Below are 25,457 nucleotides of genomic sequence, written 5' to 3'. Positions count from 1 at the left end.
AGAACCTCTGATTTAAAGGAACAAAATCCTATAAACAGAGAACACAAGAACCTTTCAAGCCTGGCTAGGTAATATGGCCATAGGCTTAGAATTAGAAAACAGAAAAGTTGAATTACTTAGTAGATGAAAATCAAACTTACTGTGAAACATTAAAATACTGGACTGAGGCCGGGCGTGGTGGCGCACATCTGTAATCCCAGCACTCGGGAGGCTGAGGCAGGAGGATCGCTGTGAGTTCAAGACCAGCCTGGGCTACATAGTGAGTTCCAGGTCAGTTTCAACTACATAGTGAAACCCTGTCTCAAAAAAACAAACAAACAAAAAAACCCAAAAAACAAAAACAAAAAACTGGACCGATGCCAGAGCTCTATCATCATTTATAAGAATAGAAGTAATGGGCTGGGGACTTAGCTCAGTGGTTCCACCACCTGCTTCATAAACGCAAGGTCCTAAATTGGATCCCCAGTACCAAAAACAAAACAAAACAAAACAAAGAATAGAAGTAAGGTAGCACACACCTGTAATCCTAGTGCTTTGAGGCCTAAAGCAGGAGGATCACAGCTTTAAGCCCAGCCTGGAGAACTTAGCAACTTAGTGAGATCCTGTCTAAAAATATAAAGAGCTGGGGCTGTAGCTCAGTGCAAAGACTTTGGGTTCATTCCCCAGTATGGAAGAAAAAAAGAAGTTTAAATGATCCTCTAACATAGGAACACAGGAATTGTCCATATCACATAGGTCAAATTCTGATCTCAGAGGCATAAACCAAAGGCATTAAATATAAACTAAGTATGCAGCAGAAAAGGATGATAAAGGAATGCTTCGAGAGACTATTCCGAACTTCATACATCTTCTATTTTCTAATTGTACAGATTCTGACTTTAATTCTAGGAACAGGGATGCATAGAAGTCATTCAAATATTTGTTGAATGCAATTGAATGTGAATTTTGTGTAAAATGGACAAAGAAAAGCACCTTACATTTCTCTGAGAACCACCAGTGATTAAAAGACATAAAGAAAGAAAAAATTAATATCTACATTGCAGAATTCAGAAAAATCAAATGCTAATACTGTAAATTATTTCATAAATAAATTTAATACAAAGTCATCCATTTTCTATAATATTCACTTCCAGAATAACTTTTAGAAAATATACATATATGTAGGAATATGGCTTCAAGCTTGCCTACTGGATGAAGTGTAAACTACAAGATCACCTTCCCACTCAGTTTATGGACCTTAAACACCACCAAGGAGCATGAAGGCTCTTTGCCTATGCTTCACAAAAGAAACAATGAAGATTTGAATGTAAAAGCCAATCAGGGAAAAGGCTTCTTCCTATCAGATTGAAAGAGCGAGTGAGTGACGGGGTTAGACTAAGTGTTCTTGTTTGGATTTAGAGTTGATTGTCAAAGCGGTGGTCCCCTTTGATCAGAATGACTTTTAAATCAAATGATTCGTAAGTGATAGCTATAGATTTCTAAAACCTAGGACAACTTATGCAATCATTTAAAAAAAATGACTCTCCCCTCTTTCATTAGATGGGGAAATAAGAATCAATAGTCTCTGGCTGAGAGACTTTAGGCACAATTTGGCAGGAGGCCCCTGACTTCTTTTCTGCAGTCTGTTAGTGATTCACTCGTGACCTGCTATGGACTTCATCTGGTTCCTGATCCTGCATTTTCAGAAAATTACTTTTCTTACATGATAGATTCTAATCTCTGCATCTAACTATTGCTTTGCAATTCAGAGGTTAAATCATCTGCAAGCTTCACATAGGAGGCAATCCTCAAACATACTGCCATTTGCCTGGGATCCCACACTGAAACATCTCTTCTTTCTTCCCTCCACAACCACTTACACAATATACTTTCTGAACTTTTCAACTTAGACTTCTCAAAAAAATATATATGTATGTTTTTAAATGTATATGTATATATATTTGGACACAACCTTCACTTATTGAGAAGTATCAAACTCAATCTTCAGATCTGTACCCTTCTAACCACAAGAGGATCAGGAGACCAAATCATTGGGGCAAATTGTGACACATATCAATGGTTGATGTTTAGGCTAGAGCTACTGACTTTATAAGGAACTATAAACCAAAAAACGTGTTTTAGGCCAGGTCCACATGCATAACTTGGTCATACTGGTCAAAGGAGAGCCACGACAGTCATTTTAATTGCTAACCTGGATCACAGAATGACTGATTGTATGTATACAGCGACTCAAGTGGCCATGCATGTAAACACAACCTAAATTCCAGTTGACAGTCTACACGTTTTTGGAAAAAACAAATAAATCAATGTAACGTGGGCTAGAAGGCCTCCAAGATACTAATTCTTCCTTTCATACCATAGCTTTTTCTAACTGGGCTTTGAGTCTTGGTTCTAGGACTGCTGTTGTATGTACTTCTAAGAGGTACTCTTTCCCATCACCACGCTCCCTTAAGAACCCTTAAGACATGATACATTTGTGCTTCTGAGTCATAAGAGAGGGACCTTCTAAAGATTCAAGATAATATCTTTTAAAATCCCTGGCCTAAAAATTACTAAACAAATCAATACACAACATTTGTTCCTTTGCTTTTAAAATGAGTGGGCTGTACATTTCAATAGATAGGTCCACACAGTATATAACTGGGAATAAAGACAAAAATGGAAAAGTTGTAGTTTCCAAAAAGAAAACTAGTCTATATAAAGTTAGTGTTAGTGGTTTGGGGGAGGAACACTGTGAATAGGTTTAAAAAAACATTGGAAATGAGATTTCTTTTAAGAACTTTCTGTCCCACACAGAATCTTTAAAATAGAGAATTATACAAAACTTATCTACTGTTCTCATGACATTTAAATAAGTTAACACAAAGAGGAAAATATGGTGTTAATTTTCTTCTTCCTCGTCCTCTTTAATTACTGGAGTACCTAAAATGAAAAAGAAAATTATTTCTGTTTATTCTCAACAGGTTGTTCAAATTATTATTTTGGGGGGGTATTAAAATTCTAAATGAAGCCGGGCGTGGTGGCGCATGCCTGTAATCCCAGCACTCGGGAGGCTGAGGCAGGAGGGTCACTGCAAGTTTGAGACCAGCCTGAGCTACACAGTGAGTTCCAGAGCAGTCTACATAGTGAGACCCTGACTCAAAACAAAAACAAAAACAAAAAACAAAAAAAATTCTAAATGAAATATTTTCTTGTTAACCTGAGAAGCTCTAAGATGCTGTGAAATGTGACATAATAAAATAGTTTCATGAAATAAACTCGTAAATTTCAAATTCACTAGAAAGCCTCTCGGGAGAATTCACAAGTGGATTAATATACTTATGAATATACAGCTCCCTAAGTATGGAGTTGTATATAAACATGCCTACAAGTGCCTGCAGAAAATGAGATGGCTGGGGGTGGCACACGCCTGTAATCTCTCATTTTTTTTCTTTTCTTTTTGGTTCTGGGGATTGAGCCCAGGGGCTTGGGCATACTTTTAAATGTTAAAAGATTTTAAAAGCAAACTATTAAAGATTATATCATTTCATCCTCATAACAACGCTGAAATGATTCCTAATGATATTGTTATCTTCTCCAACTTTTATTTTACAGTGAGCAAGGTTTGGTAACATTAATTAAGTAGCACAATGTCACAAATACTGTAAGTGGTGGAGCTAGGACATGACCCAGTGAGTCAGTGATATCTAGTGACGTTAATATGAATCTCAGCGGTTGGGAAACTTAAACTGAGGAGCAGGGGTATGAGACAGAACACTATAGTTTTGACCCAACGGTGATACAGCAACTACTTATCATTTATGTCTAACTGTTACACGCAGTATTTCTGTGACTTGAGTTAAAATAAGCCAACGTTTTTCTACGAGATCTTGATAGAGGAATGATCTTGTATCATCCCAAACATCCTAGGAGTTTTCCATCTCACTTTGGCATAAACTGGACTGTTAAATTTCATATGAACAGAAATGGTCTTTAAGATTAGGGACAATCATCATTTTCTTCAGTTTTACTCATTATAATCCCATGCCAAAAATTCCATTTTTATAACTAGAAAACATTTCTAAGCTAGCCCATCCAGAGTCACTCACCATCCAGCTTCTTTAGTTTGGGCACTCTCTTGGTTGCTTCCTCAATCCAGTTACCCTCAGCAGAATGTTTCTCTTCTAAAGGATTGCCTACAAACACCAGGTCTTCCAGGCATGGCAGGTCTGTCAGTTTCACAAATTCAGCTGTAAGAACAAAGAACACTTTCCACATTAGAACCGTAAGTTTTACTGTTATAATTTTGGAGATGGAATTCCAAATCACTACCTTCAACGTGTGACCATTCAGGACAATTAGTTTGAAATTTTGAAGAAGGTTAGGGAAATTTTACTACATGAAGTTATGGTCTGAGGACATTTGGGATAGGAGGGAAAAAAAGACTTTTCTCATCTACCTTTAATGCTAGCCTAAGGAGGGGACAGGAAGAGGAGAAAAGGGTCAGAGCTGAAAAGGACCAGTTGATTTACAGAGATAAATATTCTCTTTGCTGCATTTCATCAGTGTAGGCTAAGCTAAGCTGCTTTTGTCTCTATTCCTTCATCCTCAAATTCTTATAGCAACTCATTCACATAAGTATTGCAGAACCTGTCATAAAAAATTATAATTATTAGTTTATAAATGAATTTTCCCCACAAAGCCATGAGCTCCTTGAAGACAGGGATAGTTTCTATTCAATTATGTATTTCGAGTCTGGCATTGATTATGCACATAACAGGACTTTAGTATATGCTGAATTAATAATGTACAATAAAAAAGCAAAGCAATATAGATATCAAATCTTCCACTCAAGGATTATTAGATTTAAGCTGATTCTTTCAGCCTTAGAACAATAGTTATTTTTTTCATGACTAATAGGATAAGGACCTACCTAATTATATTTGTTTTAAGTAAAAATTTAAATATAAAGTCATGCATTTAAAATTTAGGAATTCTTATACTGTTTCTATAAAAAATATAGGAAGTTCTGTAGCTATTACTCTCTGTGCTTAGAAATAAATGTTTCCCATTTCACATCTTATTCTCTCTTGCGTATGTTCTAGAAAGATGAGGGAGATAGTTAGGGAAGATCCATTCTCAGCTTACCCCAGTCTTTTACCAGGTTATTAGACATGTAGAGAATCTTCAATTTTTTCATAACATGGATCCCTTTCAACTTTTCAATAAAATTGTAGGAGATCCACAGTTCTTCTAATGTGTCCCCTACAGCTTCCTGAAAAAGAAATCAATCTAATTTACGTGCTTATTTTTAAACTTACCCTTCTGTTTCCTTCGTTATAAACATGGACAATGGCTTTCAAAGAAAGCAGACTTGCTTGTCCACTTGTAGGACAGCTGACTTTTATGTGGAAGTTTTATCCCCCATTAAGGAATGAAATAGAACATTCTCTTTCCCTCTGAAGTCTTCCTACTTTGATTGTTTCACTGAGTAAAAATTCATAAAACATTCTTTACCAAGAATAGCTATGCAATAATCAAGAGGAGAAATAATGGCACTATCATATCACTTTTATTGAACGATATAGTTTCTAATTACTATCCTATTGATTATATATATAATTTGGTCTTTTTTCCCCCTGCAGTAATGGGAATTAAACCCAGGGCCTTTGCACATTCCCTAGCCCTTTTTTAAAAAGCTTGAACTTGAGATTTTCCTGTCTTATATTCCCAAAGTGCTGAGATTATAGGAATACACTAACATACACAGCTTATTATTTAGTCTTTACATTTAAAGTAGATAAGCTCTTTGATTTCTATTATAAGAGACTTTAGGGCTTTTAAAAAAATAACAAAGAAAAGAGTTGTAGTAAAATTAACACGGAAATAAAATCTAAAGAGAATTTCAAAAGGTATTGCAGTCATTCCAAACAACATATTTGTAAGCAGGTAATGAAGACAAGCTTTTGGTGAAGTAATCCAATAAATATCAATAAATAAAACTGGTGAAGTCATCAGTGAAATCTGTCATTCATTAAACTTGGCCTTTGGAAAACTGGACATTGAGTGAATAGGAATCGAATAAACTGGTCTGCTTTTGCTTGTGAACAAATCCTTTCTCCCCTTAGCAGCTTTCCTCACCCCCTCTCCCTCCCCCTCTTCCTCCTCCTCCTTTTTAAAGGCAGAGTCTCACTTTGTTGCTGAGCTTGCTCTTGGACTCCTGGGCTCAAGCAATTCACTTGCTTCAGGTTCCAATGCAGCTGGACTACAGGTGTGTACCACCATGCCTAGCTTCTTCCCTCACTTTCTTACTCTGTAAAATGAGGAGACTGGCATAATGATATATCACCTCACATCCATTAGTAAAGCTACTATAAAAACAGAAAATAATAAGTGTTGACAGGGATGTAGAGAAATTGGAACCTTGAATACTTTGGTGGGCATGTAAAATGGTCTAGATGCTATGAAAAACTGGAAGTTCTTTTAAAAACTAAAAATAGAATTATGTGATCCAACCATTCCAGTTCTAGGCATATAACTAAAAGGAATGAAAGTGGAGTCCCAAAGAGATATTTTACACCAGTGTTCAGACAGCGTTATTTACACAATAACCAAAGAGCAGAAGCATTGGAAGCATCCCGAATGAACAAAGAAATGGTGTAGATATATGCTATAACAGAATATAGTACATTTTATATATTTTATCAGATTTAAACACTGGAAAATGAAGTTTGACAAGAAGTTATCTTAACATCTTTTCAGTTATTGAAATTTATTGTTTTTTGAGGTCAAAAAATCACTATGAGTATTGAAATGAAAAAAAATTAAGCGTCTGCTCTGTGAATAGTATGTTGAAGGGTCAAGGAATAGGAAGGGCTTTATGAGGTACTGTAAAACCTCTTGATTTGGACCATATAAAATAATGGATTATTATTGTTTTGTATAAAGTAATAAATTTGGAAAACATTGCTTAGAAGTCTTTAGGAAGATATAATTTGTACATAGCTAAAAACTGTAGGTAGTTGATTACAACATGTAAAATAAATAGCTTTTATCTTATAAATGGTAAATTGTTAGAAATTACTTCACAGCAACAAAAACTGTAAGTTACCCAGGCATATATTTTTTCAATAAATGTATGAAAGCTTATTGAAATTAAAACTATAAAATTCTGCTGAGGAACCAAAAAAATCTGAATAAAACTTGTAAGGGAAGATTCTTCTCTTCTTCATTTTAGTTACGTATTTATTTATATCTACAGACATGTGAATGCAAAAAATTTCTAAATATAGACAAGTTGGGACAAAGTAAATACACATTCAAGATTGTGATAGATATTGCCAAGTGGCCTATCTCAGCAACAGTGTTTAAGAATGTCTCTTCACCACACTTGGGCATTTTACATAACTAACTGAGCCTCATTTCTTTATTTTAAAATAGGATAATGTCATTATTACTTGTGAGTTTGAAATGAGACAATGCATGTCAAGACCTTGCTACAGAGTTAAAAAACAAAAATTTACTATTTTAACTATTTTTAAATGTACAGCTCAGTGTATTAAATGTATTTGTACTGTTATGTAACTATCACCACCATCATTTCCATAGCTCTCTTCATCTTACAAAATGGAACTTCTATACCCATAACACAACGACTTTTACTTTGTGTCTCTATGGATTTGACTAGACTTTTGTACTTTTGTGACTGGCTTATTTCATTTAGCATAATGTTCCAAAAATGGATAGTATCTACAAAGTTGAAGATGCCTAACATTAAAATAGGTGCCCAGCACTGTAGGGATAGTTACATGGCACATAATGATGTTTCAGTTAATGAACAGCTTAAAGGCTTTCCTAAATAATTTAAATAAAACCTTCTTCTTAAATGTAAGACTTCATGTTTCACACATTATAATAATCATTTGTGATTTGTTGATTCGGCTATTTAAATCATGCTACTATGCTGTGTTTGGAGTAATTCAGCTACTTAAAGCCCAGCATTCATATCCCCATGCAGCTTTATTATTCTTCAGTTTACACATAAGTAGTAAAGGTTTTATTTATTTATTTATTTGGATTTTTTTGAAACAGGGTCTCACTATGTAGTTGAGACTGACCTGGAACTCACTATGTAGCCCAGGCTGGTCTCGAACTCACAGCGATCCTCCTGCCTCACAGCCTCCCGAGTTCTGGGATTACAGGTGGGCACCACCATGCCCAGCTAAGTAGTAAAGGTTTTAGATGCACACATAATATACCCCAAGCCCACACAATACATACTGGAAAGAAAACCAACTGATGGTGTGTGGATAGGAGTGTGTAGAAAGTGAAGAGATTTAGGGCTGGGGTGTAGCTGTGTTGAAGAGTGCTTGCTTAGTCATGCATGAAGCCCTCAGTTAAAATCCCAGCCCTGGGGGGGTATGATTTTTAAATTATTTTAAAAAATTAAATCATATCCTCTGATCTAAAACCTCCAATGGCTTCACAAGAAACTTGGGGGTGGGGATTTAAAATCTTATCATGGCTGTAAGGCTCTGTGTGTCCTGGTTCCTGATTCTCTGTCTAGCACCACTGAGGACCTTGCTCCTTTTCCCAGTCAACTCCTGCTCTTACTCAAGCACCAAGCAGGGCATTTTCACTTGCTGTACCCTTAGCCTACAGCTTCACAGTCTACATCCTCACTTCCACAGGGAGGATGACCCATCACTCTGTTTTTTCTTATTGTGCCTCATTGAACTTATCACTACCTAATATATTATACAGTTAACATTTAGTATGCAGCTCTCAACGATAATATAAATTCTGTAAGAGCAAGACTGTTTTAATTATTTAAATTAAAAAAAATTTTTTGGTACCAGGGATTGAACCTGGGACCTTGCACTTGCGAGGCAGGCAGCACCACTGAGCTAAATCCCTGGCCCAAGACTGTTTTGTATTCTACCATATCTGTACTGCTTAGGTAAGTATTCAGGAAATACATATATGTGGACTCCACATTTGTTGAATGACATACAAGAATGATTTTTACATTTTAATCTAAATGGGAACGCAAAACAGTATGTATAGTAGCAATTTCATTATCAATATACCCATTAAAAAACCTAAAATAAAAGGCAAAAAGTCAGGTATAATGGAACATGTCTGTAATCCCATCACAACGGGAGGTTGAGGCAAGAGGATAGGAAGACTGAGACTAGCTCAGGCAATTGAGCAATTTAGCAAGACTCTTGTCTCAAAATGAACAAATAAACAAACAAACAAACAGGACAGGGATGTATCTCAGTGCAAAGGTGCTGGGTTTAATCTCCAGTACCAAGAGATGGGGTGGGGGGGTAACAAAGATGTAAATCAAAATGTTAGCAGCATTTAAATTATCAGTGGTTTACAGGTACTTTTTACACCTGCTTTCTACTTTTTATAATGAGAAAAAAAATATGTTAAAAAAAAGAAATAACAACCTACCAGTCCATTTAAGTTCTTTATGTTGTTTCTTCCTAAAGACAATATCCTCAAGTTTTCTATAGTGGAAAGAAAGCACATTTTGTTATGAGAATCATATTACACAACTGTTATGATCTAGTACAATGAAGCTTTAATAAATTTTATACAATAAATATCCTTGTAAATGAGTAAAGAAAGGTTGTATTAGTAAAAAAAAAGAAAAGTAATCAGAAAGGAAATACCATTGACCTATCATCTAAAATAAGCACTACAACTATAATTTTACAACATGCCAATATTAATTTTAAAATTGATTCGCTGTTTGGAATGCATGGTTTTCTTTTTTTTTGTACCAGGGATTGAATTCAGGACCTTGTGCTTGCAAGGCAGGGTGCCACTGAGCTAAATCCCCAGCTGCATGGTTTTCAGTGGTTGACCAGTAAAAATATTATAGAAATAAGAATAAAGAAGGGCTGGGGATTTAGCTCAGTGGTTCTGCCACATGTCTTGCAAGGGCAAGGTCCGAGTTCGATCCCTGGTACCAAAAAATAAAAACAAAAACTCTGTTGTCCTGGAATTAATTCTTATGGGCCAGGGATTTAGCTCTAGTTCTGCTGCCTGCCTCAGCCTCACAAGCACAAGGTCCAAGCACAAGGTCCCGAGTATGATTCCCAGCACCAAAAACCCCCCAAAATTATATATATATATATATGGAAACAATTTATTTTCTAATAGAAGATGAAAAAATTAATATGTGATGCTGCCCTCAAAGAGCACACTATCTAAAGAGCAGAACATATTCCCAACTATAATAGTGGCTAATATTTAATGAGCATTTTAGAAGGGCCAGGCACAATTCAAAATACTACCTATATACTAACTCATGTGATAGTCACAATAAGTATATGAGGTAATTATTACTATAATCTAAGATTGACTATTATAAATACTGTATTCTCAGAAAAGTAATTATGATAATGGAAATTAGAAAAGTCTTTGGGAGGATGACATAAAGATGTGACTTTTTCTTTTTTTTTGTACTAGGGATTGAACCCAAGGCCTTTACACTGCGCTACCTCCTAGTCTTTAGTTTTTAAGTTTGAGACAGGGGTCTCATTAAGTCACTAAATTGCCCAGTTTGAGCTGAAACTTGCAGTCTTCCTGTCTCAGCCTTCCAAAGTGCTAGGATTACAAGTGTGCACCACCAAGCCAGGCTTCTTGTTGTTCTTGTTTTGAGGCAAGTTGATTTGTAGCATAGGCTGGCCTGCAATTTGCTATTTAACTCAGGCTGGCCTTGAATTCGAGGTCCTTCTAAGTACTGGGATTAAAAGAATGAGCTACCACACCTCATTTCCAAATGTGACATCCTTAATCCTTATTTCTTAGAGAACCGTTTTCAGTGAAAGGCACTGCTCTAACAAATGTACAAGTTTATTTAAAAATGGCATATTTGGGGCCAGGGATTTATCTCAGTGGTTCCACCGCCTGCATTGCAAGCACAAGGACCCGAGTTCGATCCCCAGTGCCAAAAAAAAAAAGGCATATTCGGATAGGTATAAGTAGCACAAGCTCTTAGATGATGTTGTAACATTTGTCTTTATTAGGCAAAGGGGAGACATTAAAAGGTCTCTAATTTAGGGGAAAGATATAAAAGTAATGTTTTCAGAAGAAATTTCATCATTGGTATCAGTGATGAAAATCAGCTGAAAAACAGAATGAAGAAAAAGAAATCAATTTAGGAGGCTATCACAAAAGTCCTACACAGTATTTTTCAAACTATGGGTCATGACCCATTGCTGTAATAGATTAGGAAATCAATTTAGTATGATCAACTAAATTTAAAAAAGAAATTAATGCCGGACATGGTGGTGCACACCTGTAATCCCAGCACTCAGAAGGCTGAGGCAGGAGGAGTCTCAACTACATAGTGAGACCCTGTCTCAAAAAAAAAAAAAAAAGGAAAAGAAATCAAATTGTAAAAATATACACTGGAACATATGCTAAAATATATATGTATGATATATTTACATAAATAAATAATGCATTCATATGTATTTTTACTTCAGAAACTGGTCAAAAATGCTTGAAAAATATGATGTAGGGGCCAGGGATGTAGCTCAGTGGCACAGTGCCTGCCTGGCAATTGCAAGGTCCTGAGTTCAATCCCCGGTACCATAAAAACAAAGAAAAATATGATCTAAAGAAAAGCTAATATGATTCTAAGTTCAAGTTGTAGCTCCTAGAAGTGGAAAAGCAACAAATTATTTAAGAATTTCTTCAAAGAACAGAATTAACAGGACTTAGTGATGAACTTACATGCAGGGTTGAATGGAAGAAAAGAGAGAATGTATTAGGCTAAGTAATGGCTTCCCAAACCAGGCTTGGTGGTACACATTTGTGATCCCGGCTACTCAAGAGGCTGAGGCAGAAAGATCAGTGTGGCCAGTGTGAGTAACTTAGTGAGGCTCTATCTCAAAATAAACAGAGCTGTAATTTAGCACAGTGGTAGACACTTGCCTAGCATATGTGAGGCCCTGGGTTCAATCCTCAGTATGGGAAGAGAAAATGCCCCCCAACGATACCTATATTCTAATCCCTGGAACCTGTGAATATTACCTTAGGTGGAAAAAAAAATACTTTGTAGGTTTGATTGAGGATCTTGAGATGGGGACATAATCTTCAATATCTAGGAGTACTCCAAAGGCAGGCACATATATCCTCAGGAAGAGGAGGCAGAACTTTGACACAGATAGAATAGGAAATGGTGATTCAAACATGGAGGCAGAGACTGAAAAATAGTCAGGAGCCCAGGAATGTGGCAATCATCAGAAGATAGAATAGGCAAGAAGTCCTCCCTCAAAGCCTCTGAGGGAGTGTAGCTTTCTTTTGGCTCAGTGAAACTGATTTCCAACTTCTGATCTCCAAGTAAATTTCTGTTGCTTTACATCACCAAATTACAGTAGCCATTAGAATTCATTGAGAGAATGGGGGCCTTGGGAACTGGGAGGAGGGCAGCGATGTCATTGATCAGCATAGAGAACACAGGAAAAATAGAGGGTAAGGAAGTAAATTTTAAATATAACAAGTCTGAAATACATACAAAACATCTGCACAAAGAAATGTACAATAAAATCTGATATTCTATTTAAATCATCTCAATTTTAATTCCATAAAAAGCTTTAAAAGGTCTTTAAAATGTTCAGATCTCATATAATTTCTAATTTTCTTTGGATAATCAAACTTAAGAACACATGGTTTATATATTCACTCTGTCATCTGACAATTATTTGGTTAAAACAGGTGATTGCTTCTAGAACTACATACTGTCTTTGGAATGTTTATTCTACTAACTAGGAAAATTTAAAAAAATTTGTTATTGTGGGTCACTTACTTAAACCATTCAGGTTGGCAATTTTTTCAATGCAATTTGTAGACAGTGAAAGCTTCCTTTGAAAGAAAAAAGAAAAAAATGGAATTAATATGAAAAACTTATATATCAGAAATCATGTATAATATAATACAAACACTTAAGTCATATTTTTTTTTGACACTGATTCCTCTTTTCCTTTAGTCTTGGAATTTATCCTTTCATTTTTGAAATCTTTTCCCCTCTTTGATTATAAAAGCTAATACAGAGTCATTGTAGAAAATATAAAAAACATTTTTGAGAGCAATTTTGTGTTATTAAAATTTTAACAATGTGTTCTTTAACTTCTAGGAATACATCCTAGTAAAATACTAACACAAAAGTTGAAAGATATATCAAATAAATATATTATTGTAATAGAAAAATCGACAATAATCTATTAACTCAGGAATAGATAATGAAATACTATTCTGCCACTGAAAAAAGAAATTCTGTGGGTATGGTGGCACATGCTGGTAATCCCAGCACTCAGAAGGCTGAGGCAGGAGGATTATCATGAGTTTGAGGCCAGCTTCGGCTACACAGTGAGTTCCAGGACAGCCTGAACTATATATATAGAGAGGGACTGGGCTATAGGTACTGACTTAGGAAGCTATCCATGACGTAAGTTAAATTTAAAAATCATCTAGCAGATGGTTAAAAACACCAAACCAACCAAAACAAAACACCCTCCTAAAAACCCCAGAAATAAAATGTATATTTGCATTTGTGAGGTTATATTTTTTCATGTGTAAAATCATTCACAAATGTATATTTAAAAATATAATCCTACTTGTCTGCATATTCCACCAGAGATATTTATTTTTAAAAGTTTGTATATATTATTCTTTCTGTATTTAATTATATAAAAGCAAAGTAGGGCGGGGATTTAGCTCAGTGGTTCCAGTGCCTGCCTCAAAAGCACAAGGACCTGAGTTCAATCCCTGGTACCAAAAAAACAAAACAAAACAAAAAAACAAAGTATTTAAAGGGAACATAATTATACATTCTTTGTTATTCTTTCTGAATTAAAATGTTTAATATCTCAGTAAATTTCAGGCTAAAAAAGGCTAATTTTGTTGAACACTTAAAGTGTCCAAGTATCAATCTAAACACTTTACATACATTAACTATTTTAATTATCACAATCTTTTGAAATACATATTATTATTTATAATTTACAAATGAAACAAGCACAAAAAGTTAAGCAATTTTTCCAATACCACACAGCTACAAAGTAATAGGTCTGAAATTCTAACCCAGGTGAGTTTGACTCTCATGCATCTTATTCATTTTCTATCTGCTTGAACATCAGAAACAAGTACTACATATTGTAAGAACCTGAGCAAATCTGTATATTTTCTAGTCATTTCCAACTCCTGAGAACTGCCAGTAGAAAGTGGAGGGCTTTTAAATCTAGGAAGATGGTTTCAAAATAATTCTTTAATTCTGTTTTGGCAGCCTGCCCAAAGAGATTGTCAACACAAATGTAAACAGGTTGACTCTTTTGAAGTGATTTGTAAGGCACTTTGATACAGAAAACAAAACCTCAAATATGTTTGCCTTTGCTATAGCTTTCTGATAAAAAGATATTGAATACTTTAAAACAGTGACAGCGCACTTGTTAGAATGCCCAAAATGCAACCCAAAACCCACTTATATATTGCAAAGTGACAACACTCCAATGAAACCTGAATACAGAGGTTTTAGTTAAAAAAAAAAAAAAACTCATACATTAACATCTTTTTTGTTAAAAAAACAAACAAAAACAAAGAACATGCATCCACATGTTCACCACTACTTTGGTAAAAAATGCTTAAAGTTAAAAAAGCATTCCAGAGTGTATCAAACAGGATGAAGATGTCAGAAAGAATGTCAGGGACTGTATGGTATTCAATAGTCCTGAGAAGAGAAGCTGGAGCCTAAAAACGTGGTTATAAGGTATCATGGTAAAATTGCCTCAACTTAGCCACCAAATCCTGCTAAAATTTTTTTTGTATAATATGTAGAAAATAATAAATTGGTACAGATCTGGTACTTAATGTTATAAGTAATAGGATCACAAAATAAGGATAATATGAACTCAAAGTTTTTTTAAAGTTAGGTATTATCTTAAGTATCAAGTAAATACTTAGTTCTGACTTTGGTGGATAATTTCATAAGAGGAAGGAGTAGATTTTATGCGAGAGTAAGAGTTTATTGTGTTCCTTAGCTTCTCCAAAAAGACTGACATTTCTATTTCCAAACATAATAAAAAATTATACAGAAAAAATATTGTACTACTCAGTATTACTCTATTAACAATCTTATAAAGCAATAATCTTTCATATTTGGTCTTGGCAAAGGGAAATTATAATAAACAAAGAAAAATACATAAATTAAATTACTGAAAACAAATACTTCCCAGTTTGTGTATTTAAGAGAAGGAAGGAAAACTTTATAGCAATACTAGAAGGATGAAAAAAGAGAACTTACTCGCAATTAGCAAGTGTGGACAAGGAGGCATCCATCTTCTCTATTGGGGGAATCTGGGCATAAAGCTTTATCTCTTTGGCTTCAGATGGCCTCTGGCCAGTTTTCTCTTCCTGTGGGAAAATTTATTTGGAACAAAATGATCCCTAGTTGTAATGTGCAATAAGAGCCCAGAATTTCCCAGGTCCTTTCAATGATTATTTCATAGAATTTTATAACTATTTAACAAGTATTTACCATTCACTTATTGGAACCTCTAATTGCTAACCCTAATAACAAAAGTCTTTACATGGCTGAATAAGGGAACTGTTACCAAATGGAAATAAGGAGAAAAGACAATAAATTTTATTTTTGTAGTATTTAAGATCATTTATTTAAGTGTTTCCAATTAATAAAACAAAAATATAAGAAAAAATTTTTCCTAAAAAGAATTTCTTGTCCCTAAAAAGCACTTTCTTTAAATGTCAGATTCATACCCATAAGATCAACTGTTTTGCCATTTCATCTTCAATTTTTCCATATATGGTTCAATTTAAACTAGAATCCCAAGGTACTAATAATAATTTAAAAAGATATTCTCTTTACAATTATAGCTGTGATCAGAGCCACCTGCTCCACACTAATCAACTACTAGATCTGCCTCAGAGTTTAATTTAGTACTAGGCACACAATTTTAATTCTCTGTATATACTGACTATTACTATTTTCCGATCACTTCATTACTTAGAGTTAGTTCTACCATTCTAACAAAACTTAAAGCTCAGGGAATAATTCTTATATTTTCTATAGCCTACTATACTGTAAGACACAAAAACAGCTCATCTAAAAATCAGATTTTCACATATCAAAAATAGAAAATATACAATAAACTGGACACAAGAGATCTAAGACATCCATGCAGTACTTATTTATTTATTTATTTTTGCCATATATTTGTAAGTTAGGAGAGAGGAAAATAACACCTAGTAAGTCTTTAATAAGTGTTAGAGTATCATTTGTGGCAACATGAGGCTAGAAGACTCATTCATTTTAAGTAAAATGTGCCAGACACATACATGAAAGGTGGGAGCAGAATAGCGGTAACCAAAGGTTGGAAAGAGGATAGGAAAGATAGGAAGGGGTTTGGTCAACAGTATCAAATTACAATGAGATGAGAGGAATAAATTCCAATGTTCTATAGCACATCATGATGACTAGAGTCAACACTAACATGTTACGTATTTCAAATAGCTGTGAGAGGATTCTGAATGTTTTTATCACAAAGAAACGATAGATGTTTGAGGTGATGGATATCACTGTTACCCCCATAAACATGTACAATTATGAGTCAATGAAGAATTGTTTAAATGTTAAAGAAATAAATATTGGATTAATCAATGAAAGAGTGAGCTTGATGCCTTCAAATAATCTTAAAGTCAAAGACAGATGGTGATAATATATGGAAGTTATAAGCCAAAACAAACAAAAACTCTACTAGTTACTGAAAACAAATAAGATAAAATTCTAAAATCCAGTTCAAGGAAAATCAAATCTAAGTTTACTTTGTACTATTTTTTCTCTAATAAAATATATCTTATAAGTTTTTTTTTTTTTTTTTTTTTTTGGTAACAGGGATCGAACTTGGAGCCTTGCGCTTGTGAGGCAGGTGGTGGAACCACTGAGCTAAATCCGCAGCCCCTATCTTATAAGATTTTTAATCAAACAGAAATGAACTTTTAAAATGCAATTAGAATAAATAAGAAATTTATAAGCACTAAAACAAAAATTCAAATATTTCATTATTCAATTCACCTCTTTTCTGTTCCCTAGACACCAAGGCTCCTAAAAGACTTTTTTATTCAAACTAGCTACAAAAGCAATGTATTCAACATTATGCAACAAACTACATAACATAAACAAAGAAGTTATCACTGGGCACAAAAATTAGAGTCATCTCTGTGATCAATACAAATTCTATCTAAAATTCTGAATTTCAACTTTTGAAACTATGTTGCAATATTCAAAATATTTATAGTGTATATATTTAATGTATGTTTTTTGACAATGTGGTTTCCTCTCTAATATTACTATTATAGACAGCTGAGTTAGGTAGAAATATTATAGACAGTTAGATAGGGCCAGGTCCTTGAGAGAGTCAGGACAAAGGTGAAACATACTACAACTGCAGCCAGAGACATATCTGATGAAGATCAGGCCTCAAGATAAAGGCAAGATGACTAGACCTATATACATCCTCAAAGGACAAACACTGGGCCTAATGAAGTTTAGATAGACATTGGCTAATGATGTCAGACATCACCACCCAGTGGGTGACCAGAAACCTCTAGACCATTTCCTAGGACAAATCTTTGTTCTTTCCATGCACAATTGTTACATGACTTGTTTCCTAATTGGACCATTATTACCTAAGTGACTATATTTGTAACCTTATTGGTGGTCATGGTTGTGGCCCACGTTGTATCCACTTGGGTTTTGCTCTATACAATGCCCCTATAAGTGGGGTCCCTGGTTACCCATTTGGGATCCCTCCTGCCTCTCAGGAGCTATCCTATTAATGTTCCTACTTCTTACTCTTCCTACTCTTAACCTCTGTTGTTCCTAGAATTCATTCTTCAATTTTTAGAGAACATGAGCTTCACATATCAGATGGCTAACAGGTTGAGAGATATATTTCATATTTCATCTCTGGTATTATTTCCTGTATCAGCACTATATAAGTTAGTATTTTTACTCCATGTTCTTTCAGTTGTCTATATGTGATATACATTCGTCTACACTGGCTGCCTCTGTTCTCATTTCTATGAAGGTAAAACCATTTTCTAACTAAAGCCTAGACCAGTGGCGGCAAACCTTTTAGAGCTTTCAATGATAACAAGAAGCCTGCTGCAGCATGTGTGCCACAGGTTTGCCACTGCTGGCCTAGAAAAGCTACAACACATATCATTCTGTCACTTCAAAATGACATATAGTCTAATGAAGAAGTCGAAACAGAAAATGTAGTATAACACAAACATTCCAGCCATTTTATAGCAATAGATGAATCAAGCTTTCCATTGTTAAATTTTCAAGTAGTCAGAATTTTTTTTTATCTGAAAGTGAATGGGCATATTTGAAGATGCATTTGCAGTTATAAAAATAATGCAAGTGATGGAGATGTAGCTCAGTGGTAGGGTGTTTGCCTAGAATATGGGAAGCCCTAGGTTCAATCCTCAGTATCATAAAAACAAACAGGACTCAGAGAGATACCTTTGTATAGTTTGCCCAATATTTTATAACTAGGGTATTACTATTAAGACAATCATTCAATTTTATTCAGATTTTCCCAAATTTATTTGGGCTCATTTGAATTGTGAATATGTATATATGTGTATGTATATATGTGTATTAAGCTCTATATACAATTTACTTTTGTGATAATAATGTAGATGAATGAAATCTAGGGCCTTGCACTTAATAGGCAAATGTTCTACCACTGAGCTACATCCCTTACTCAAATCCTATGCAATTTTATCACTGTGTAGGTTCATGCATCCACTACCACAGAACAGTTCTATTTCTACAAGGTTCCCTTATGCTGAATGGTTAGACTTAAATAACTATCCAAAATTTCCTTGTATGATTTCTAAAAGAAGGAAAAACTCATATACTCACCCATTTGGCTAAGGCCTCTTTGATTGTTGTTGCTTTTGCCTTAAAAAAAAAAAAAGGAAGAAGAAAAAGAAACAAGGCTGACTTTACTAGTAAGATTTTTAAATTTATTTTTCATACAAAAGTTATTAGACTTGGCTTCTACCATTAAAATGATTAATTTCTTTCACTTTATAGGTAAAATTATGTTTTAATATCTGAAATCAAAATGATTTCTTTAAATACCTCTCAGAGAAAATAAGGAAATCATTATGTAATGCATACATGGTTTACAAAAACTAAATGGCTTTCAAAAGTTGATAATAATATATATCTTAATTGATTTTTTCTTTTTTTTTTTTGGTACCAGGGATTGCACTTGAGACCTTGCGCATCAGGTGGAGGAACAACTGAGTTAAATCCCCAGCCCCTTTTCCCCATTTTAATACTGAAATTTGTATGCATCTTACAATCAGCAACAATTTATAATTGCTGTGGCAGGATGGTAATGGTAAACTTTTAGAAAAATACTGAAAATTTTATTTCATATACATATATTCCTTCTAATATTTACAAAAGATGATATCTGACAAAAATGTGTAAGTCTAAAACATTTAAAATAACTTATCAGCCAGATGTGGTGGTGAACGCCTATAATCCCAGCTACTCAGGAATCTGAGGTAGGAGGATTGCAATCAAAAGTAAAAAGAGGACTGGGAAGAGCAGTTGCCTAGCATGTGAAAGGTCCTAGATTAAAAAACTGGCACCGCAAAAACAAAAACTGTGTCATTAATTATAAAATAAAAATTATAAATGATAAGAAAGCACTTGTCACTGGGAGTGGTAGCCTACACCTATAATACCAGAAGAAGGGAGGCTGAGGTTAAAGGATCACTGTTCCAGGCCAGCCTGAACTACATGGAGAGCCTGTCTCTCTCTCTCTCTCTCTCTCTCTCTCTCTCTCTCTCTCACACACACACACACACACACACACGAATTTGTCTAACTTATTTTTCTTAGTATTAGAATATAAAATGTTGCTCCTTATAATCAATATCATCTTAGATTCAATTTAATATTATATATAAAACTTTGAAGGTACACAGGGAAGATGTCCTTAATGAATTATTGCTGGAGTTAATTTAAAAAAAGAACTCCAGGGATTAGGGATTTAGGTCAGTGGCACGACATCTGCCTTGCAAGCAGAAGGTCGTGAATTCATCACCCCCCCAAAATCCTTAAATAATAACAAAAGGAAAGAAAGATATCACTATGTCTAGAAAGTAAATATGCACTGTTAAATAATGCCTGCATCAAAAATATATAAAATAGGGCCTGGGATGTACCTCAGCAGCTCCTGCACCTGCTTGGCAAGTGCAAGGTCCTGAGTTCAATTCCCGATACTAAAAGAAAAAAAAAGATCAAGATGATATTTGTAGATATTCCAATTCCCTAAGATGAATATAATCATTGTGTCACAGCATATTAATAAAAAATTTTAAAACAAGAAATTAAAAACAAGTGAGCATTTAAGACATTTTTAAAAAGTACATTATTGCAAATTCAAAGACAGAAGAAAATATAAAGAATGAAGTCAATGAAAAACAGAACAGCTAGGGTGATGGTGCACGCCTATTATTCCAGTATTCAGGAGGCTGAGGCATGAGGATCACCTTGAGTTCAAAGCCATCCTGGGCCATATAGTGAGCTCAAGGCCAGTCTGCATTACATAGGAAATCCTTGTCTCAAAAAAAAGCAACCCAGAACAAAGCAAAACACGGGGGGGGGGGGATGATTAACAAAACTGAAAGACAGTTCTTAAATCTCTTGCAAGACTGGGCAAAAACAAGAGATACACAAATTAAAAATGAAGAATGAATAAAATGAAGTAACTAGATAACACAGACATTAAAAAAATAAAATATCAAGCAGGGTTTGGTGGCGTACTACTGTAATCCCAGCACTCAGGAGGCTGAGGCAGGAGGATTGCTGTGAGTTCGAGACCAGCATGGTCTACATAGTGAGTTCCAGGCCGGACTCAACTACATAGTGAGACCCTGTCTCAAAAAACAAAAAACAAAAAACAAAAAACAAAAAACAAACAAACAAAAAATCATGAGCAGAATATGGCACTAGTTTTAAAACCTAGACAAAGTATGCATTTCTATAACAAACCTAAGTGTTACATTGCCACAAAAAGAATCAAAATTTTAATAGACTGATACCACTTAAAAATTTAAATCTTAAAGAGATTTACCACCATTCTCTTCCTTAAAGCTCCAAACCTAGACAGTTTTACAAGTGACTCCTAACAAGTTTCAAGAACTGGTATTCTGATACTGAGTTTGGTGATGCATACTCATAACCTCAGCTACTCAGGAAGCTGGCCCAGGAAGTTTGCAAGTTCCAGGCCAGGCCGGTAAATTTAGTGAAATCCAGTTTCAGAATAACATAAAAAGAGCTGGAGATGTATTTTAGTGGTCTGATAGTGCCTAAGGTAAATTAAGTATTCACAGACATTATAACTGAGCAATTTACAACTAATTATATTTCCCAGAGAAATCCTTGAAAGGATTATAAAAAGATACATAAAAGAACAATTTCATATAATTGTTTGCAGAAACAGAAACAATCTATTCACTGTGGCAATATAAGTTGTTTTAGGGTAGTCGTTCCCTGTATAGATAGTAGGAGACAAAAACTCAATTACCTAAAGGACCAAGTGGACATCACTAATGGGTAAGATGGTCAGGTAAGGACAGAGCCCACGTAAAGGAGGTAAATTCTACTCAGTTCTAGATAATGGTTAGCAGGTGAAACTTGGAGAAAAGAGTTTAAAATTTCATCTCATGGTAAGCAAAGCTCTTATTTCATGTACCATTAAGAAATTGCTTCTTGGCCTTTTGGCTAAGATCAAGTGTAGCCATATATCATTAAGAAAAGATGCTGCCAATTAGTATATAACGTTGTAATTCAGTAATGCCAAAACATGAAAAAATGCGTTCAATAGTGAAACATGATATTTCTGATTTTTCAGAGGCCACAAACCTGAGGTTTTTTTTAAGAGTAGGAAAAATCTATTAAGAGAAAGAAAGCTTCTGTCTAAGAGAGACAGAAGGGGGACCAGAGAGTGGGTTGCCCACTCACCCCACTTTTTAAAGATGAAAAACCTTTTTTAATGTGATCTATGATTTTTTAAGATATCAGAAGCTACTTTTTAAAAAAAGTTTAAATAGTATGTTTGTTTGTATTTCCGGAGCTCCCTGGAACTACTAGTTTGCAGCCTCATCTGGCTTCATCCAATGACTGGTTCTGTTCTCTATTTGAAGACCTTTAATAATCCCTTCAGTCCATAATTATTTAAGGCTGAGTCTTTTTTTTTTTCACCTAATATATGGAACATTTTACTTTCCTTGACAGCAGATTTCAACTAAACGCCTATAGAATAAAATAAGGATCGCAGGGCAGGTTAGGGGAAATAACTTTGTAAAAAGTGGTATTTAATGTTGTGGTTGAGGGCAGGCATGACTTTCTTCATCGTTTTAATTCCCTGAACTCAGTTTCTGCCCACTTACATAGAACTAGACACATGCACGCGCGCGCACACACACACATACACAACTGTTAATTATACTACTTTTGCTTTGTAGTTATTCATTGGTTTGTAGTGCTGGGGACTGAACTCAGGGTCTCTTGCCCACTCAGTGCTCTTCCACTAATCTATACTCTCAGCCACGTTTATTCTTTATCAACATCTGCATCCAGCAAAACAAAGCGAAGTAGTTTTGTCTGAATCCTTTCAAACCACTTGTTGGAACTACTAAGTAGGTAAGATAGAGAATGCACACTCTACGTAGGAGTTGAGAGCATTACTAGGTGAAATCACTGTTTCTTAAGAGCTCAGATAGGTCAGACCACTAGTAGTTTTCAAAAAACGATGGGACGCTCCCCAGGTTTAGAATCACTTGAGGTCTGTTGTGGAAATGCTGCGTTCCTGAACCCCCAGATCATATTAAACATTCATAATCTGCATTCCAAGTTCATACTTAACGCATACTGAAATCTGAAAAACACTGCTCTACCGTATCCACCAGAGTGGGTTGTACAGTGTTATCTAGTAACTGCGCTCAAGGCAATCTCGGTACGCAGCAGGTTAGGAATGACGGGTGCAATCGGTGCCACACGGACTCCTCTGGTAACCAAACCCCGTCCCTCTATCTCACCACTGCTGCTATGTAAAGCGATATCTATCCATGATTCCCTTCCTATCACCATTCCCGCTCCGAATCGCTCTTTGTTGAGAATTTCCTGCTCTTCACCTTCCCTTTTCTTCTGTCAAGAGTCCAGCTCCTCCACCTTAACCCAACTTCCAGTCAGTCCAGGCCATCCTTATCCCAGACCACCCCCGCCTGGGCTTCTCTTTCGCCTTAGGCCGCTGACTCCAAGGAGCTAGCATCCGCTATCCGCTCCCTTCTACTGCTCGAGGGCCCCGCCACCTTCAATACTTCACAGTCATCCTTTTCCACTCTCAATCTCCTCTTGGCTTTGGCTACGAGGCCCGGAGGGTACTCACCATTCCGGCGGTTGCTACTGTCACTGCTCTGGTTGCTAGGGCCCGCCGGGGTCAGCGCACATGCGCACTTCTCAGAGCTCGCGGCGGATGCCTCCCCGGCAGCGGACCTTTCTCTCCGCCCTTGGGGTGGCGCAGCGAAGCATTGTGGGACGGTGTGGCGGCCGCCGCGGTCCTCCTGCCTGAGAGTTTACGTTCTCGTTGTGCTCCAATGTGCTTTTCTTTACTGAAAGTATTTTCAGCTAATCAAAAGTGTCGTACTTGTCCTCGATAACCTTTACCTTTCTCCTAAAAGAACCTTTAAAATTCCTTCCCCTGAAGAGTGGCAGGGGCGAATAAACTACCTGCTGTAATTTGCCTGGCCAGCTATCTGAAGGGGAGTACCCGTAGCTAAAATGGATCGGATTTATTTTCGTACCCCAGGCCCCTGAAAACTCCGCTTTCCATGTAAAATATCACAAAATATTTTTTTACATTTCTAGGGTGTCTTTTACCCATTCAATCAAATTAGCTAAGAATTTAAAAATATATATTTTTGATAGCTTTGCTAGGGATATAGGGAACAGAGATGCACAAATACATTACTGTTTATAGTTGATACAGCCTTTCTGTAGGCCTGTGGCAATATATATTAAAATCTTTGAGAAAATTTAAACTCCTTGTGACCATCCCAGAAGTTCCATTTCTATGACTTCATCTTAAAGAAATATATTTATATTTATATTTCAAAGCTTTAATAAAAAGAAATACCAAACTGTCAACAAAAGAGAATTGGCTAAGTAGTCTTGAACATCCAAACACTGATATAGCTCTATTAAAAATACCTGAAAGGCATCTATTCACACACAAAAGATACACGATATTTTGAGTAAAAATACAAGTTATCAAACAAAAATTAGTGTGATCTTCTCTAAAAAGTATACATAGTACACCTGTATCTACATATTACTAAGGTATAATGGCTGTTAGGGACAGAATTGTGTCTACCCCAAATTCATATGTTGAAGTCCTAACCTGTGACAGTTTTTGGATACAGGGCCTTCGGGCTTATGTGAGGCCATAGTAGTGGGGTCATAATCCAGTAGGACTGGTGTCTTTATAAGAATTGTAAGAGACACCAAAAGCACCAACACAAGAGAAAAGGCTGTGTGAAGACTTTACTGAAAAGTAACCCTGCCAGAACCTTGATCTTGGATATGCAGCCTCCAGAACTGTGAGAAAATATATCTGAATTGTTTAAGCCACTCAATTTGTGGTATTATATCAGCTCAAGCAGACTAACCTAATGCTTGTCTTTTTGATTATTCTGTAATGTGAATGTCTTAATTTTTGAAGTAAATAAAATTCACTTGAAAAAACGTAATTGAATCACATTTTAAGAAAAATAACACATAGTAGCTAGGAATAGTGGTGAAAGCCTATGATCCCAGGCTGAGGCAGGAGAACAAAGTTTGAGCCCAGTTTGGGCAATTTAGAGTCTTAGGGAGCCCCTATCTCCAAATGGCATAGTAGTGCTCCATTGTATATAAAAAACACATCTTCTTTATTCACTCATCAGTTGATGGGCATTTGGACTACTTCCAAGATTTAGTTATTACAAATTGTGCTGCTATAAAATGGGTGTGTATATATTGCTGCAGTATAATGCTATTTGATCTGTCTCTTCAAAAGTAGATAAATTTTAAGCATTTCTGGATTCAAGATTAATTCCAGAAATCTTAAAGCAAACCACTATACACATATATATATATATGTATACACAGTATATATATGCACACACATACATATATAGATATGTACATTTAGGTATATGAATGTATCTGTGTGTATTTACACACATATACCTATTTTATAGAATATAGAGATGCTCAAATCATTCTGGGAATAGAATTTTCCAACCACTGACTTCAAGATACTATCCTGGCCACCATATTTAAATGATTAAGAATTTGTTTCAGTTTG

The 25,457-nt window shown here is 35.4% G+C and overlaps 1 protein-coding gene across 1 annotated transcript; it reads right to left on the bottom strand.

Annotated features, from left to right (window-relative positions):
- Window positions 1-627: 627 nt before the first annotated feature.
- On the bottom strand, window positions 628-23,638 carry Dnal1 (dynein axonemal light chain 1). The gene is made up of 8 exons (XM_010645453.3): window positions 23,499-23,638; window positions 18,950-18,988; window positions 15,302-15,411; window positions 12,812-12,867; window positions 9,442-9,497; window positions 5,128-5,254; window positions 4,089-4,229; window positions 628-2,922 (listed from the first exon to the last, which is right to left on the bottom strand). Exons 1-8 carry the CDS (start codon window positions 23,499-23,501, stop codon window positions 2,882-2,884), a joined length of 573 nt encoding a protein of 190 aa, XP_010643755.1. The 5' UTR covers window positions 23,502-23,638; the 3' UTR covers window positions 628-2,881.
- Between the last annotated feature and the right edge of the window lie 1,819 nt (window positions 23,639-25,457).

This window comes from Fukomys damarensis, unplaced genomic scaffold (assembly GCF_012274545.1).
Source record: "Fukomys damarensis isolate Sample0158 unplaced genomic scaffold, DMR_v1.0_HiC HiC_scaffold_21, whole genome shotgun sequence".
Lineage (NCBI taxonomy): Eukaryota > Metazoa > Chordata > Mammalia > Rodentia > Bathyergidae > Fukomys > Fukomys damarensis.
The sequence above is the reverse complement of the archived record's forward strand: the minus strand, read 5'-3'. Positions and strand labels throughout refer to the sequence as shown.